Source organism: Carassius carassius, chromosome 39 (genome assembly GCF_963082965.1).
Source record: "Carassius carassius chromosome 39, fCarCar2.1, whole genome shotgun sequence".
NCBI lineage: Eukaryota > Metazoa > Chordata > Actinopteri > Cypriniformes > Cyprinidae > Carassius > Carassius carassius.
Window position 1 is genome coordinate 26,647,808 of NC_081793.1, and position 15,578 is coordinate 26,663,385.

General features: G+C 33.8%; 1 protein-coding gene across 2 annotated transcripts; it reads right to left on the bottom strand.

Moving 5' to 3' along the window:
• Nucleotides 1-458: 458 nt before the first annotated feature.
• On the bottom strand, nucleotides 459-14,645 carry LOC132121692 (receptor-type tyrosine-protein phosphatase epsilon-like). Of its 2 annotated transcripts, none has more exons than XM_059531402.1 (18): nucleotides 14,500-14,645; nucleotides 14,347-14,420; nucleotides 12,087-12,223; nucleotides 10,881-10,971; nucleotides 10,504-10,580; nucleotides 10,241-10,277; nucleotides 10,031-10,128; nucleotides 7,717-7,836; nucleotides 7,394-7,554; nucleotides 4,853-4,988; nucleotides 4,562-4,711; nucleotides 4,389-4,482; nucleotides 4,051-4,127; nucleotides 3,022-3,156; nucleotides 2,810-2,935; nucleotides 2,503-2,654; nucleotides 1,516-1,651; nucleotides 459-1,407 (listed from the first exon to the last, which is right to left on the bottom strand). In XM_059531402.1, the coding sequence occupies exons 1-18, from the start codon at nucleotides 14,523-14,525 to the stop codon at nucleotides 1,333-1,335; spliced, it is 1,902 nt and encodes a 633-aa protein (XP_059387385.1). In that variant the 5' UTR covers nucleotides 14,526-14,645; the 3' UTR covers nucleotides 459-1,332. The 2 variants fall into 2 exon arrangements, with proteins under 2 accessions (XP_059387385.1, XP_059387384.1); XM_059531401.1 differs by having other exon boundaries at nucleotides 7,394-7,557.
• Nucleotides 14,646-15,578: the final 933 nt, after the last annotated feature.

The window sequence follows — 15,578 nt, forward strand, 5'->3', positions numbered from 1 at the left end:
GTCCACTAGATGACGGTAGCTGTTGGTTTAATAATGAAAAGTTAGTTTTTTGGCTGACTTTTTGGCTCTGCTCAAAACCTCAAAATGTATTTATTTCATTAACTACATTTTATATCAATAAAACATTTTATTTAGCATTAAACATGTTTTCAAACTATATTTATTAATTTTTAGAAAGATGTGATTTGACCATTTTTATTATTTTAAATAATCATTTTATTATTTTGTTTTTCATTATTTATTATTTTATTATTATTAGTTAAAGCATAATCATAAGCCCTTAATTTTGTCATTTTAATTATACACTTGTTTCAAAATAGAATTATTGACTTACTTTCAACATTTATTCAGTTATTAATTTGCATTTGTAAAATTTTGTTTTACTTTCTTATGTTTCTAATTCCTTTTGTAAACCTGATTTATTGATCCGGAAATCCCAAAGACACAGGACAACAGTGTGATTTCATAATGCATTTGTTCATTTATTTGTAAATCCTTGGCCTTCTGCAAGGCAACAATCAGCTGTGAGTGTGCTTTAAAAACCTGTGCAGTTTTTCTCAGCATCATTCTCAGGGAAACAGAGGCAGGATGTTTAAGGTCAAAGGTCATGAGTCTCATACAGTTGTTGTTTCTGTGCAAGATCACATCTAATAGAAATTCTTGCCGATGTTACATCATGTGAATGTGTTAGTGCCTTTCTTACGAACAATACTTTAGCCGTTTCCTGTCAAACCTAAATAATCTCACTCGCTTTATGTATATTTGCCGTTTTGAAAAAAAAAAAAGTTCACATTTGCAATGACTGATGAGTACAATGTTAAAAACAGAAACAAAACAACATTTTGACACAATTTCATAAATTGTAAGACAATAACTCTGAATAAATAAAATGGCATGGAACATTCACATACATGTTTTATCTGGCAAGACGTCCTGTCTGCGACAGTGCATAAATACAAACCACCTACAGCTTTACAAATTCTACACGCGTCGCTTAATAAAAAATACAAATAATTAGTTGAAGAAATAAACAGACAAAACACTATTTTACAATAACAACAGAAGTCCAACTGGAATGATCCGTCATGAGAAAGATGATTTAAGACCAAAATAAAATAAACTAATTTAAATAGGTTATAAAGGAGACAAAACAATTAACACTTTTTAAACCTTTAGTAGCCTTAGTATATAACAGAGAGATGTGGTCTTTTAGTAACATCGAGGAGAAGTGCATAGCAAAATAGAGCGCAATTATCTTCCAGTCGCGGTGTAAAATCCTGACCGACTGACGTGTAAAAAAGCATCAAACTCAAACATTTAAGGCAGATTAGATCATTTGAAATTGGCATAGTCTGAGAAAATGTCGACAAAGTCCTGTACCACTCTGTAGCAGAAATCATACTGTTCCTGCAGACAGAGAGAAAGAACGAGAAATAATACATCAATAAAATCATTTAATCAAAATTCACACATTGCATTCATATGGGTATGAAGTGTATGAAGGTTTGCACTGACCACTGTCTGCACCATGTGTGGCCGCTGCATTCGTAAACTCTTCACAGTCTGAAAAACATCCAGCAAACCCTCGGCTTTCACTCGCTCCAGAATATTACTGAGAGCAATAAACGTACCGGTCCGACCCGCTCCGGCACTGCAGAGCACACACACACAGACAAAACACATGACATACTTAATCAAGTCAGGAAATTACTGGATGGACACAAGTATATCCGTTTTATTAAAATGCAAACAAAAGGGTTAAACTAAGCGTTAACTAAGTGTCAGGGTAAACCATTAAAATATATTTCTGTTACTTAAAATAAAAAACAGTTAACTGAAATTAAATTATGTATACGAAATGTTTTATTTCAGCTAGTTGCTAAGGCATTGTCAACTTCTAAAAATTACAAAAACCATAAAAAATTATTAAAACCTTTGCTAAAATGAAAATAAAATAAAAAATACTCAAATGATTAATAAAGACTTTATTAGTACCTCATTAATAGTATCTCAAAATACACTAAAAGTTATAGGGATCAAATTTTGTAGCATTTTCAGTGCTAAAATTCTTTAATAAAGTAGTAAATTAATAATGTTTTCATCCTGACAACTTTTTTTGAAAGTGGTAAGGTTTGGATTCAAATTTATCAAATACAATTAATAAAACGCTAATTAGTCTAGCGGAAGGTGTTTTTGTTTTTTTTTCCAAACTGGGGTTTGCAACAAGAGTTTGAGAGTAGATGCAAAGTAAATCATTAATTATATATTTTTAAATAATGCAATAAATAATGTTTAAATAAAAAAAAATAGAAATTGTAATTTTTTTAATGTGCATTTCATGTGACCAGTGAACCATGAACATATGAATATATTGTTAAATTACAGAAGTATTAACCTAAAATCTCAGGGGGTACTTCAAGTAAATATTTTAGATCAAAGGGCTTCGGTTGATAAAAATGGTTTCTGAATCTCTTCATTTAGACAGCTAGTTAAGTGCATCACCTGCAGTGCACGACGATAGGGTGGTTGCCCGACTGCTGCTGCTGCCTCTGCACCGCTGCAATGATGTCAATCATCCCTTTACCTTCGGCTGGGATCCCGATCTCTGGCCAGCCGTGGAAATGAAACTGCCGGACCAAACGTGTTTGCTTCTCCTGTTAAAAACACACACACACACACCAACATGCATTACACATTCATGCAAGCAGCCTTTACATATTAACTCCCAATGTACACCAAGGCAAACTGAATGCACAATGCAAGTATTACAAAAAAATACAATGCAAAGAAGCTCATAATGTGCACTCACCGGGCGGTAAGTGAGCTGCAGATCTCTAAGACTGAACGTGTCACACAGCGTGTCTCCTTTAATCTCCACCGTGAAGTCTCCGTAAGTCACCGAGTCCTCAGTAGGCCAGTACTGCAAACACTTGTCCTGCAACACACACACATACAGTACTCTCCAAATGACAAAGCTGACAGGAAGTCATGTGAGAGTGGATTTGTAACGTGTGTGTGTACCTGATCTCTCTCCTGCAGTTCTGTCAGCATCACGATCGAGTGACACTTCCATTCCCAAACCATCCTCCAGAAATCATCCACCGTGTGCGCCAGAGGACCCTGCGTGGCGATGAAATAGTCCTTCTGCCGGTATCCCTGCAAAACATATACCCATCAAGATAATATGATCACTACAGACCAGGATATCAATACAAACTGGCTCTGGAGTGCAAATAAAACAGTAACTTGACCATTTGTTAGGAACTGCAACATACATGGTTTAAATCAAATTATAATATTAACAGCCTGACAGTTACATTCATAAGAGGCAGGATTTTTAATGTATTAATTTATTTCATTGAGCAAGGATGCATTCAATTGATCAAGAGTGACAGTAAAGGCATTTATAATGTTAGAAAGAATATCTATTTGAAATAAATGCTGTTATTTTGAACTTCATATTCATTAAATAATCCTGAAAAAAAAAGAAATGTTTCTTGAGCAGCAAATCAGCATTATGACACTGAAGACTGGAGTAATGATGCTGAATATTCAGCTTTGATCGCAGCAATAAATTACATTTTAATAATAATTATATTTAGTAATAATATTTCACAGTATTACTGTTTTTACTGTTACTATTTTTGATCAAATAAATGAAGCCTTGATCATTTTTATTATTATTATTATTATTATTATTTATTTATTTATTTATTTAATTCTTACCAAGACCAAACTTTTGAGAGGTAAACTATTACATTATATAAGACACATTCTTCCAACAACTTTTATCTGAATGGAAGTTTTATCATAATTCTTTCTTTCTGGTTTGACTGTCACTAATATGCATGAAAAACAGCTAAATATTCACACTTTTTCATAAGGACAAATATAAGAAAAAAAAAATTGGCAAAAATTGCTTTTTGGACCTGGTTAATCCAAACACAAGCCCTAAAAGAAAACATGCTTAAAATAAAAAAGCCAATGCCAACAACCAATGTTAATAATGTTTCATCACACACTGCCCCTGAAAGAGTCCTTAAAACTTACATCAATGAAAGATGCGTTGATATAATCGGTGAATTCCTGACCTCTCTTCATCGAAAGGATGACTCGGTTAAAATCATCTGAACAAATGAATGAGAAAAGACGTAAATTGACCTCTAGCGTAAACCTCTGGTGTTTTGAACTGCATGTCTCACGATTCCAACTGAAGTCACAAGGAGAACAGGAAAAGGAAGAGAGATTTCTGATGAACTTCCTTCTAAACAAAGCCGAGCTGCACAACAACATTTTAGATCGAAAAAAAGACGTTCGTTTTTAGATAAGGTCACATAATTCACTAAGGGTTTTTTATTTTTCATGAATGCAGATGATCTTAAACTCACATGGAATGATCTGAAGGACTCGGTTCTTCTTCATGTTGGCAGGCAGGTTGCCCGTCCTCATGTTTTCCTTCATAATACGCATGTTTGTCAGTTTCTGCAAAGCCAGCATTAAAATGCATTAAAATCTGTTGAATCCAGATCAGTAAGCAACAGCACACCACTAATATCCCCACCTTGAACTCTTCCTCCAGGCCCACGCGGTCCATCGGCGCACTGGTGTTGTGAAGTTTATCCAGATGACCCTCCAGAGAGGAAACGTCCAGCTCTGTGTCTCCGTACAGGAAGTACTCCAGCAGAGCCTGATAGACGAAGGAGTACTGCAACTACAACACAAAGCAGATTTTCAGTCATCCTTAAGCTTGCATGACTTCTAGGTAACTACTTCTGTCACCTGTTCTTTAATGACAATAAGTTAAATAAGTAGAAGAAAAATGATGCAAAAGCCAGTGACATGCTGTACTCACATCCGTCTGAATGAGCTGCGATCTCTGCTCACGTATTCGTGACACGAAACCGAAGACGTCCACCTTCTTTTCTGTGTACATCATGTCAATCATGGCATCGATGACGATGAACGTTCCTGTCCTGCCCACGCCGGCACTGACGGACACACAACACAGATGCAATTATTCACAATATTACCAAAAATATTATTTTTTTCAACCCCTCTTTTGGAAAAAGCTATCATACAGAGACAACTTTTACACAATATAAATCAATAATCTTGATGGATAAAAATCTCTCTCTATATTTTTTATATCTTTTTATTTTAAATAATCTTTAGAAATAGATTTTATATTTATTATATTTGAATGACCATATTTATTTACTTTATGTATAAATTATAATTGAATTTATTTTTCAAATTTTTCAAATGTAAATTAATAAAAAATTTATGGTCCACTCCTGAAAACCAAATTATTAAAGACAAAAAAAAAATAATAAATAAAAAAAAAAAAAAAAAAAAAAAAAAAAAATATATATATATATATATATATATATATATATATATAAATATATATATATATATATATATATATATATATATATATATATATATATATATATATATATATATATATATATATATATATATATAATATTATGTTATATTTAGAAATTGTTTATTTATTTATGCATTTACTTACCACTTTTTCACAATATAAATTATTGACCTTGATGGATAAAAACATCTTTTCAAGAAGAATATTTTTAGATGTTTTTAATGTATAGTATATTTAGAAATATTATATTTATTTATTTATTTACTTACTTACTTACTACTACCTTCCACATTTCCGCAATATATTTTTTACATATTACTTATACACTTATACAATATAATTTCATATCAGATTATGTTGAAAATTATTAAAGTCATTTATGGTCCACTCCTGAGAATTAAATTATTAAACAAGCACAAATACTGTACATTACAGGTTGTAATTTTCATAAAATTAAAAATAATCTTTAACTGTTGCTGTCACTGGAAACCTTTAAGAATTGTTTGTTCTTTTTTTTTTTTTTTTTGCAAGTTAGTAATATATCTACACACAAACAACAGCAAGCACTCACACTTGTGTTTGTCAAACAAACATTTTCCTTTTGAACACTAGAGGGCAAGCGTGATCAAGCAAATGAATGAACAAACCCTCAATAGAGAAGTGTCTGGTATCGCTGCTGATGCTGTGTTTGGTTGTTCAGGACACAGGACTGTGACACAGACACTGATGACGGGAGGACAGATTGACTATTGTGTCACGAAACACAGCCAGGGACCTACATCAATTCACTTTATATATTTGGGCAATCAGCAGCGAAAAAAGACCTTCATTCACCTAATTCAAATCACATGCTAATCGTTCTAAATAATGTATATCATTGTCTGATAAAATAAATTATGCATGCGTGACAGACTGACGCAAAAGAGTCTGAGAGGTCTCGAAAATAATTACTGTGGATGGAAGTTATGTAAAACTTGTCCTTTTTACTAAAGCTTAAATTCAAATCTGCAACGTACTGTTACTTTGTGGAAATAAGAAGTTTGATCAGGAAGTTTTGGCTCTTGATAAAGCTTTAATGTCAAATGTAAAAAAAAAAAAAAAAAACTTCCAAAAGACTCCAGTTATGGACTGAGGTTTAATACTTAGGCTTACTGTGATGGTTTTGTTTTAAATAATAATAATAATAATAATAATGAATAAATATGAATAAATAATAATATGAAATAAAAAATATTTAATTATAAATTATATTATATATTATTGTAGAATTTCTCAGTAATTCTACAATTCCATAATCATTCTCTGCAGCTAACCTGCAATTGCTTTGTTATAGTACAAATATTTTTAGATAATATTGCTTTTTAATAGTTAACACTGAATTCAATTAACATTGACTTTGATTAAACATTGTTATTATAATAACATAGCAAAAACACGGTCAAATCTTGAGAAGAAAGGTTTATATATTTCTATATACTGTATATAATCTCATTTGTTTTTCATTGCTTTGAGTACTATTAGTAAAAGTACTACTAAGTACACTATTAAGTACTACTAACATTAATATTAGTAATAGCAGACCTACTACAATTAGTAGTATAATTAGGTTAATGATTCATATTCACTTTCATTAACAAGTCATTGAACATTATGTTAATTAATATATCAGTATTGTATATTTACATATGAAAATAAGATTGAATAACATGAAAATTTCACATCAATTTCGATGTTGAATTTATAATTTTGTTTAATTACTAATACAGTAATGTAATAACACCTATTGATTCCAATATGCCTATTGAAAAAAAGGAATAAAATAGTGACATTAAAGTTTTTAACTAATCATTATAATACAAAATAAACAACATAAGGTCAAAACATCATCTTTGCATGAAGATCTTACAGATCAAAACATGTCACACTCCACATATGGAAATGACAGGACTTCACACCAGACGTGTGGTTCTCCAACAACAGTCACGCTGAAACACAACCCACCTGCAGTGCACCACGATGGGCCCAGCGTACGACGGGTTCACCTGCTTCACTTTCTTCAGGAACTTCAGCATGCCGATGGGCGAGAAGGGAACGCCGAAGTCAGGCCAGCTGGTGAAGTGAAGCTGCGTGACCAGACGGGGCGTTTTAGTGCCATCGCTGGCCTGCTGCGGTGGACAGAGACAGGTGAGAGTGTGTTGACACAGGAAAAACACACATATAGTTGCACTTGACAACAGCAGAGAAAATCCCCTTCAGAATCATATACATATAACTGCATGAGACAGTATCATATCTTCAGCATGCATGGGTGTGTTCAGACTTACGTATTGCACACAGAATTTGCGTATTGTGTAGTCCACCAGTGCTGTAAAGTCTTCCACAGCAACACGCACGTTACCATACGTCCAGCATCCCTGATCAGGCCAATACTGATAACACTTATCCTACAGAGAAAAACAGCACATTTATACTACGACTTACCATCTTACATCTTTATTTATTTTTCGTACTTTCTTTTTAAAATTGTATTACTATCACAATCAATATTTTTGTACTTGGAATAAATAAATAAATATATACATACATACATGTTGCGGCTGATATTGCATTTCAAATACAAAAGTGATTACTATTGATTGATATTGACTTATATTAATAAGTACAATTACATATTGTTTAATACGTAGCATTCAAGCAGCAAAAAACATTTGAAAAGACAATAAATAATACACTATTTGAATGTGCATCAATATAGTACAATCAATGTAATATAGAAATGTAACAATGTCTGTTAATGCTATTAATAAAAGTTACATAGTGTAGAGAAGACAGAAAGACATGAACATCATCTTCTAATCTTTATAAAACAGAAAACATGATACAAGGTCAAAATACGATGTTCTGTAGATAAACATAAATGCATTACATCTCAATCCTGTAGAGTAAATCAGTCCAACACTGGCACTGAACAGCTGTAAGTGCATTAGAGTAGTAAAGGTGACTTCTAAGACACCATGATACTAATCTGAGCTCTTAAACAGTCTGTCTGTCAGTCAGCATTATCCAGAGAGCGCAGGATAAATCTCTCTTACTGAGAGTTTGCTGACTAATTAGGTTAAGGCCAGAGAGAGCTTTATCAGCCATTATTAAAATCATCGATTCCAAGCCTGACCCAAAGCTGATTTTAATCTCCTCTCCGGTTTGTGTCTTATTGATTCGTCTTTCTAGAGACGCTCACGGCCGTGACGGAGAGGAGAGAAAGACGAGTCCTGTGACATCTGAACATCAGAGACGATCCAGACAGAGACACTTGTGGGTGATTACTGAAGATGATCAACAAATCGGGTTTATAGAAAGGCACTAAAGTGAAATCAAATATGTGACCCTGCAGAACAAAAGCAGTCTTAAGTCGCTGGGGTATATTTGTAACAATAGCCAAAAAACATTGTATGGGTCAAAATCATCCATCTTTCTTTTATGCCAAAAATCAATAGGATGTCAAGTAAAGATCATGTTCCATGAAAATATTTAGTAAATTTCCTACTGTAAATATATCAAAACTTAATTTTTTTCTAAGAATGCATTTAGAGAATTTCAAAAGCGATTTTCTCAGTATTTAGATTTTTTTTGCACCCTCAGATTCCAGATTTTCAAATAGTTGTATCTCAGCCAAATATTGTTCGATCCAAATAAACCATACATCAATGGAAAGCTTATTTATATATCATTTAGCTGATGTATTAATCTCAATTTCAAAAAATTTACACTTAAGACTGATTCTGTGGTCCAGGGTCACATAATTTAGTGGGTCTGTAGTCATTTTATTTGCATTCTGATGCTTTTTAAGCTATGAGGAGTACGCTGTGCAATGTTGTGCACTTTAGTTCGAAGGGAACACTTGCCAATGCATATAAGTAATATAATGTTAATATATTGCTACGATAAGAGGACTTGTTTAAATTTCAAAATCATTATAACTTAAATTAAAATTAATCACAGTTTAAAATAATAATTAAAAATTTAAATTTAATGTAGCTTTCAGAAATCTGATTTATTTAACTCCTGTTGTGCTGTCTGTAAATTTGATTTAAACTCGAATTTCAAACTTAAAATGCTGGTTTATTTTTTTTTTAAACTACTTCTTCTTGAAAGTTGGTGAATATTTCTCATTTGGGGCCATGTGCATCCCAGATTACTGACTCTCATTGGTTTCTATGCAATTTCCACAAAGAATCTGAGTCAGGTAAAAAAAATATATATATATATATATAATTTTTTTTTTGGGGGGGGGGGCTGGGTGTTGAAATAAGAAATACTTGAGAACTTGAAAATAGGATTCATCTTCTAAATCATCCAAAGAAAGGTCACTCTTTCTTTCTTTATCTATATGAGATTGTCAGTGGTTGTTTTGGTTGCTTATTTTTTGGATCTCAATTGCTAGACTGATTCAGCACGGGGGAAAAAAAAGTTTGAGAAACCTATTTTACCCTCGCAAGGGGTTGAGAAACCAAAGGAAGTACAAATAGCAAGAGACACTACTACTAATAAACAAATAAAGAAAGGTACTATTTATACTATTTATACCCCATGACCAACACAAGGAAACGCACCGGAGAAATAAACAAGAAGGATGCATACCTCTTTTCTCTCTTTCAGATTTGTTAGCATTACAATAGTAGCTGATTTCTGTTCCCATATCATCCTCCAGAAGTCTGCAACCGTGTCCTGTTTTGGACCTGAAACAAAAAAGGTCATTATATCAAGTGTAATTATGTCTGTTTATAGCTACTGAAACTGTTGTCATTAATGTGACTAATCAATCTTATTTTTGCATTCAGATGCACTCACCTTGGGCTGCAATGAACTTATTCTTATCTGTATAACCCTGGGAAGAAAGAAGCACTCGCTTATGAAACCAACATTTAAATGCAAACAGGGGTGCAAATATTTTGCTAAATGATGTAATGCATTATAACAAAACATATGGTTTTGTTTCTCAATGTCTTACATTCACATGCTCCAGAGCTATATTTTGATAAGTACAAATGAATAAGTAAATGCATGTTTGAACATTGACGCATTGAATTTTCACAGCATTACAAATCACTTACATCGATATAAGAAGCATTGATATAATCTGAACATGGGACTCCATCGATCGGTGTTAAAATCACTCTGGAATGGTCATCTGGATAACAGGAAAGATGAAAAGAATTATTTTTATTTCTAAAAATAGACATATTTGATTGCTCTTTCCCTGACCCTCATAAAAAGTGTCTTCAAGACAAAATATTTTTTTAAAAATTGGAAAAACAGAAGTAAAACTGTGAAATGCCATGGATGTGGGCACAAGGAACTGAAAGTGATACATGTTTTATTTAGAGAAGCTGTGTCAGATTTGTGAAGTTGGTAGCAGCAGTGAGGTACAATTTCAGTCTGATATCACCCGCAATAAACATATATGAAGAGAATGAGAGAGGATACATACATGGTAAGATGTTTGGATATCTGTTCTTCTCCTTGTTTTCATCTTTATTGGCCTCTTCACATGTTCCTTGAGTAGAACCCCCTGGTAATGACTGTCAACGATAAAAATGACGTTTACAACACCAAACCAACAGCCATTGCACCATGAGTTCATTTCACACATACTAGTAAAATAAATTAATTAATAAATACAAATAAACAAAACCTTATAGCCTGAATGCACTGCAAGTCACTTTGTATAAAAGCGTCTGCTAAATGCATAAATGTAAATCTGATCTTGGATGCCAAATCGAATAAACCTTTATTTGGATATGACACTGTCAGGGAATAACAGATGCTGTAAATTTTCTGCTCAATTAAAAGTATTCTATACATGTAATTCAATGGACACTCATTGCAAACTGTGTGTACTGTGTTTAATGTGTATATTGAACTCTCTCGTCTGTAGATCACGCACCTGAGACATTATTTGATTCGATTTCATTCGAATGCACTTGAATTGTTACCTAACACATTCATTCCTACATAATTGTGTATGTGAGCAAAACTGATCATGCTGTTCAAATTCCCACCAAATCTGTCATTTTGTTATTGCCTAAATGAATGATATTACTGACACTTTATTTCTGTATGTATAGGTGATTGTTTAACCAGCAGATCCACTTCCATTCCGATGTAAATAGTTTAAGTGGCCATTAAGATTGTTGAGCATAAACATGGTTTCCATGGGACAGAAAATTCACATGGTTCATTTAGTGTGAGTTCCTGAATCATGGGTCTGTGAGAGCAGCGAATCTTGAATCATGTGTCTAAAGCAGGAGAGAGGGGCTTTCTTGATTGACTCAATGCCTGATGACTCCTCGACATCTCAATTAGAGTAATTCTCAGTGGCAAATGAGAGGAGTTGAGCTGTCAGCGAATGTGGACAGATATTTGCTGATCCATATGAATATGTCAGTTAATAACAGCACCACATCAGCTCCTTTACAAAATAACAGTCTGCCACGAAACGCACACAAAAACCAGAACGACTGCTGAACTTTCAGCTGCATGAGTGATGTAACTAGCGTAAACAACTATTGTCACAATTGTCAGATCATCATGATCTGTGTCTTCATGGAAAATCAGTTCAAGCTGTATTTTTTTTTTCATGTTTGATTCTAATATTGATCATATATATATACATTATACATGATCAATCACTTACACTGTACTCTTCCCGGAAGAGTTTCCCATCATCGGCCGAGCGTATCCGATACTCTTCTTCCAAGCTGTCTACAGGAATGGGGAGATATTTTTTGGACGTGGAGGGGGATCTGGGCAGTAAGACCACCGTCTGCTGTTCTGTAGAAGAATACAGCACATGAATGTAATAATCAAACACACGAAAAGTAAAGAATCTCTAGGAGATTGAAATACATATTTACTTTACAGTTTCTAAATAAGTGCAAATTTGCAATCACCTCAGCAACTGAAATACAAACACACACACACACACACACACACAACACACACACGTTTGTTTTTGTGAAAAATGGTGACAACCCATAGGCGTAATAGTTTTTATACTGTACAAACTGTATATTCTATGGCCCTACACCTAACCCTAACCCTCACAGGAAACTTTGTACATTTCTACTTTCTCAAAAAAATCATTCTGTATGATTTATAAGCGTTTTGAAAAATGGGGACATGGGTTATGTCCTCATAAGTCACCCTCTCCTTGTAATACCTGTGTCATACCCATGTCATTATACAGAGTTGTGTCCTGATATGTCACAAAAACAAGAGCACACACACACACACACACACACACACACACATTTTACCAATTGGATTGACAGGTTCCACTGTTTATATAGGTTTCACTGATGTAGTTAAAACATCAGTGTACCAATAAAGAAGTAGTAAAGTAGAACCACCAGATACATTTTATAGTTTACTTTGTTTTACTGTATTTTTTGAACATTAGTGTACTTTAGAGAGACGCTCAAATGGTGGCATAGAAAGCTGCAAGTTGGTAAGCCACTTCCCTCACACAGGTGTGACGTTCCTCTGAACACCGAAACTCAGACTGACATGCCAACTGAATAGAACACAGCACATGTCATTGAACTAAAGTTTCCTGCATGTTTAGAGCGTGCTGTTTCACGTCTCGGCTCACAGAAAATTCCTCAAGAGAGATTTCCATCAGGATTGTATATGAAATCTATTGCATAAATCTGCAAGACCTCCAGTGACAATTGGACTCTGGATAAGAATTTAATACATAAACTGAAATCTGAGCACAGTTTGAGATGCAGACATCTTGAGGACATTAAGAGGGTCTGTCTCTCAGAAGAACGAGGTGAGATTCTGGGGACTAAATCCCAAATCTTAGTTTGATCTCCATTCAGTCTCACTGCTGTCTAAGAAACACGCTCCTAGTCTGAAACAGAGCTCTTTTGTGATTTTTTCTTACCTATGGCCAGCAGTCTCTAATAAAAGCAAATAGGAACAACAGTTTAAAACTAAACCATCTTCCTCTTTTGCATTTAGTCATATTTGAATATTTCCTTGATGAAATATTGATAATCAAACTACAAAAAGCATTATGTTTCACCACAGTATCCATGCAACAAAACAATACCATATAAACCACATTTAGTGATTTGGAATATTGATATTTTCTCATTATTGCTGAACTAGTAATTAATGCATTAACTAACAATGAACAAAACATTCATTTGTTACAGTATCTATTAATCTTTGTTAATGTTAGTTAATAAAAAATAAAACTGTTCTTTGCTAGTTATTGTTAGCTCAAGTCCATTAAGTTACATAAAAAATACAACATTTGATTTTAATAATGTATTAGTAAATTAACTTTAACAAACATGAACAAATGCTTTAGTATTTGTTACTGTTACAGTAGTTTGTGCTAACTAATGCTAACAAATGGAACCCAATTGGAAAGTGTTACCAATTAAAAGTCTTTTTTTTTTTTCAGGATAATTTGGCCATTCTTTCCCAGTCCCAAAGTGGCCCAATTTACCTGAATGCACTGTACGTTAAGAGATTTAGTAAAGATCATACCATTAAAACTAAAGTTTGTGAAATATCTTTGTAAACCCAACATCAGTGCTTATCAATGACTTGATCTTTCATTGTAAACATCAGGCATTCATATGACCATATTCCTCAGAAATCACCATAAAATCCATAGTATGACCCATAAACCTCAGCCAAAGTGAACTTTGTCTGCAATCATGAAGTCGTTCTGGATAGAACAGCACGTGTATCTCACACAAATGCTCACGTCCTGCTCTCATAACGTCTGGAGACAACAGGAAGCTGAATATAGCACACTTGATGAAGTGAAACTTGCCAAGACATCTCACTCACAACTGAGCTCTCCAAACCACAAGTTGCTTTTATCATACCATAAACAACTAAACCGGTTCGAAGTACAGCAAGTGGGAGCTTACCTTGCTCTTCCAGGATGCCATTTGGTACTTTCTTGTCGACGGCTGTGATGACAGCTTTCCTCTGGTTTTTCAACCTAAAAGAAAGCAAAGAACATTAGGTTTAAACCCGATCACAACATGTGGGACGACATCCTAACATCACATCTGTCTCACCAACGAAAACTCGAGTTCTTTTTCATCAGAGGTGCTGTTTCTCCACAAACACACACTCTATGACACGCTCTCTACCATATAAAAATCTGTGGGTCTACCACGTTGAGGCTGTGTATGAATAAATGTGTGACAGCATGTTTCAGTTCCTGGACCCGCCCTTAATCTGAAAGAGGTGGAGCTTACGAGCATGACAGACTCACAGTGTGAGTGTGTGTGTGTGTGTGTGTCATACCTGAGGCAAAACCAGGTCAGCAACCCTAGAAAAATCACCACGACAGACAGACCCAGGAGTATGGGCAGGATGTATGTGTTAGACTCTAAGGAAGAAGGAGAGGCAGTTAAACCCACAGTGAACAAAAGAACAGGAAACTGGCCAACAAACAGACACACTTAGCTGCTCCGGCACTCAGTGTTTCAGAGGTATGGCAGCCAGTCAAGCTAAGGCATTATTAGTGATTTAATATAGAGCCTGGTGTTGTTTTGACTGTGCGATAAGCATCGCTCATTCATTTAAAAGCAGGTTTGACATGAATCACCCACTTAACTCTGAGATCAGCACTTTACTGCAACCCAGAAATCACAGTCTGCGTAATGCACCACAGATTTAACACAAATCCATGCTGATGGTTATGTGATGCAGAACACTGAAAACAACCAGGAAAGACTCAAAAATCATCTCACTGAAAAATGTTACACAACAACAAAAGCCAGTCAGGGTCAGTCAACTTTTTGGCCACTGAGTTTCAATGACTTATTTCAATTGTTTATTTGTGAGTAATGCCTACATTCTGAAATCAATTTTTAGAGGTTGCATCACTTTATAAATAAAAAAATAAAAAAATAAAAATTTCTGAAAAATAAAAATATTTATATATGTATGTTTATGAGAAATTATATATTATTTCAGAAAACTAAGATCTACAAATGCAATATACATACATATAATACAAAATACACACACACACACACACACACATACACACACATATATATATATATATATATATATATATATATATATATATATATACAGTACAGACCAAAAATTTGGAAATATTACTATTTTTTATGTTTTTGAA

Coding starts and splice junctions, on each gene's coding strand:
- LOC132121692 (XM_059531401.1), bottom strand. CDS start 14,525: ATGAAAAAGAACTCGAGTTTTCGTTG. Junction 10,278..10,503: donor TCAATGCTTCTTATATCGAT/GTAAGTGATTTG, acceptor CTTTCTTCCCAG/GGTTATACAGATAAGAATAA. Junction 10,129..10,240: donor TAAGTTCATTGCAGCCCAAG/GTGAGTGCATCT, acceptor TTTTTGTTTCAG/GTCCAAAACAGGACACGGTT.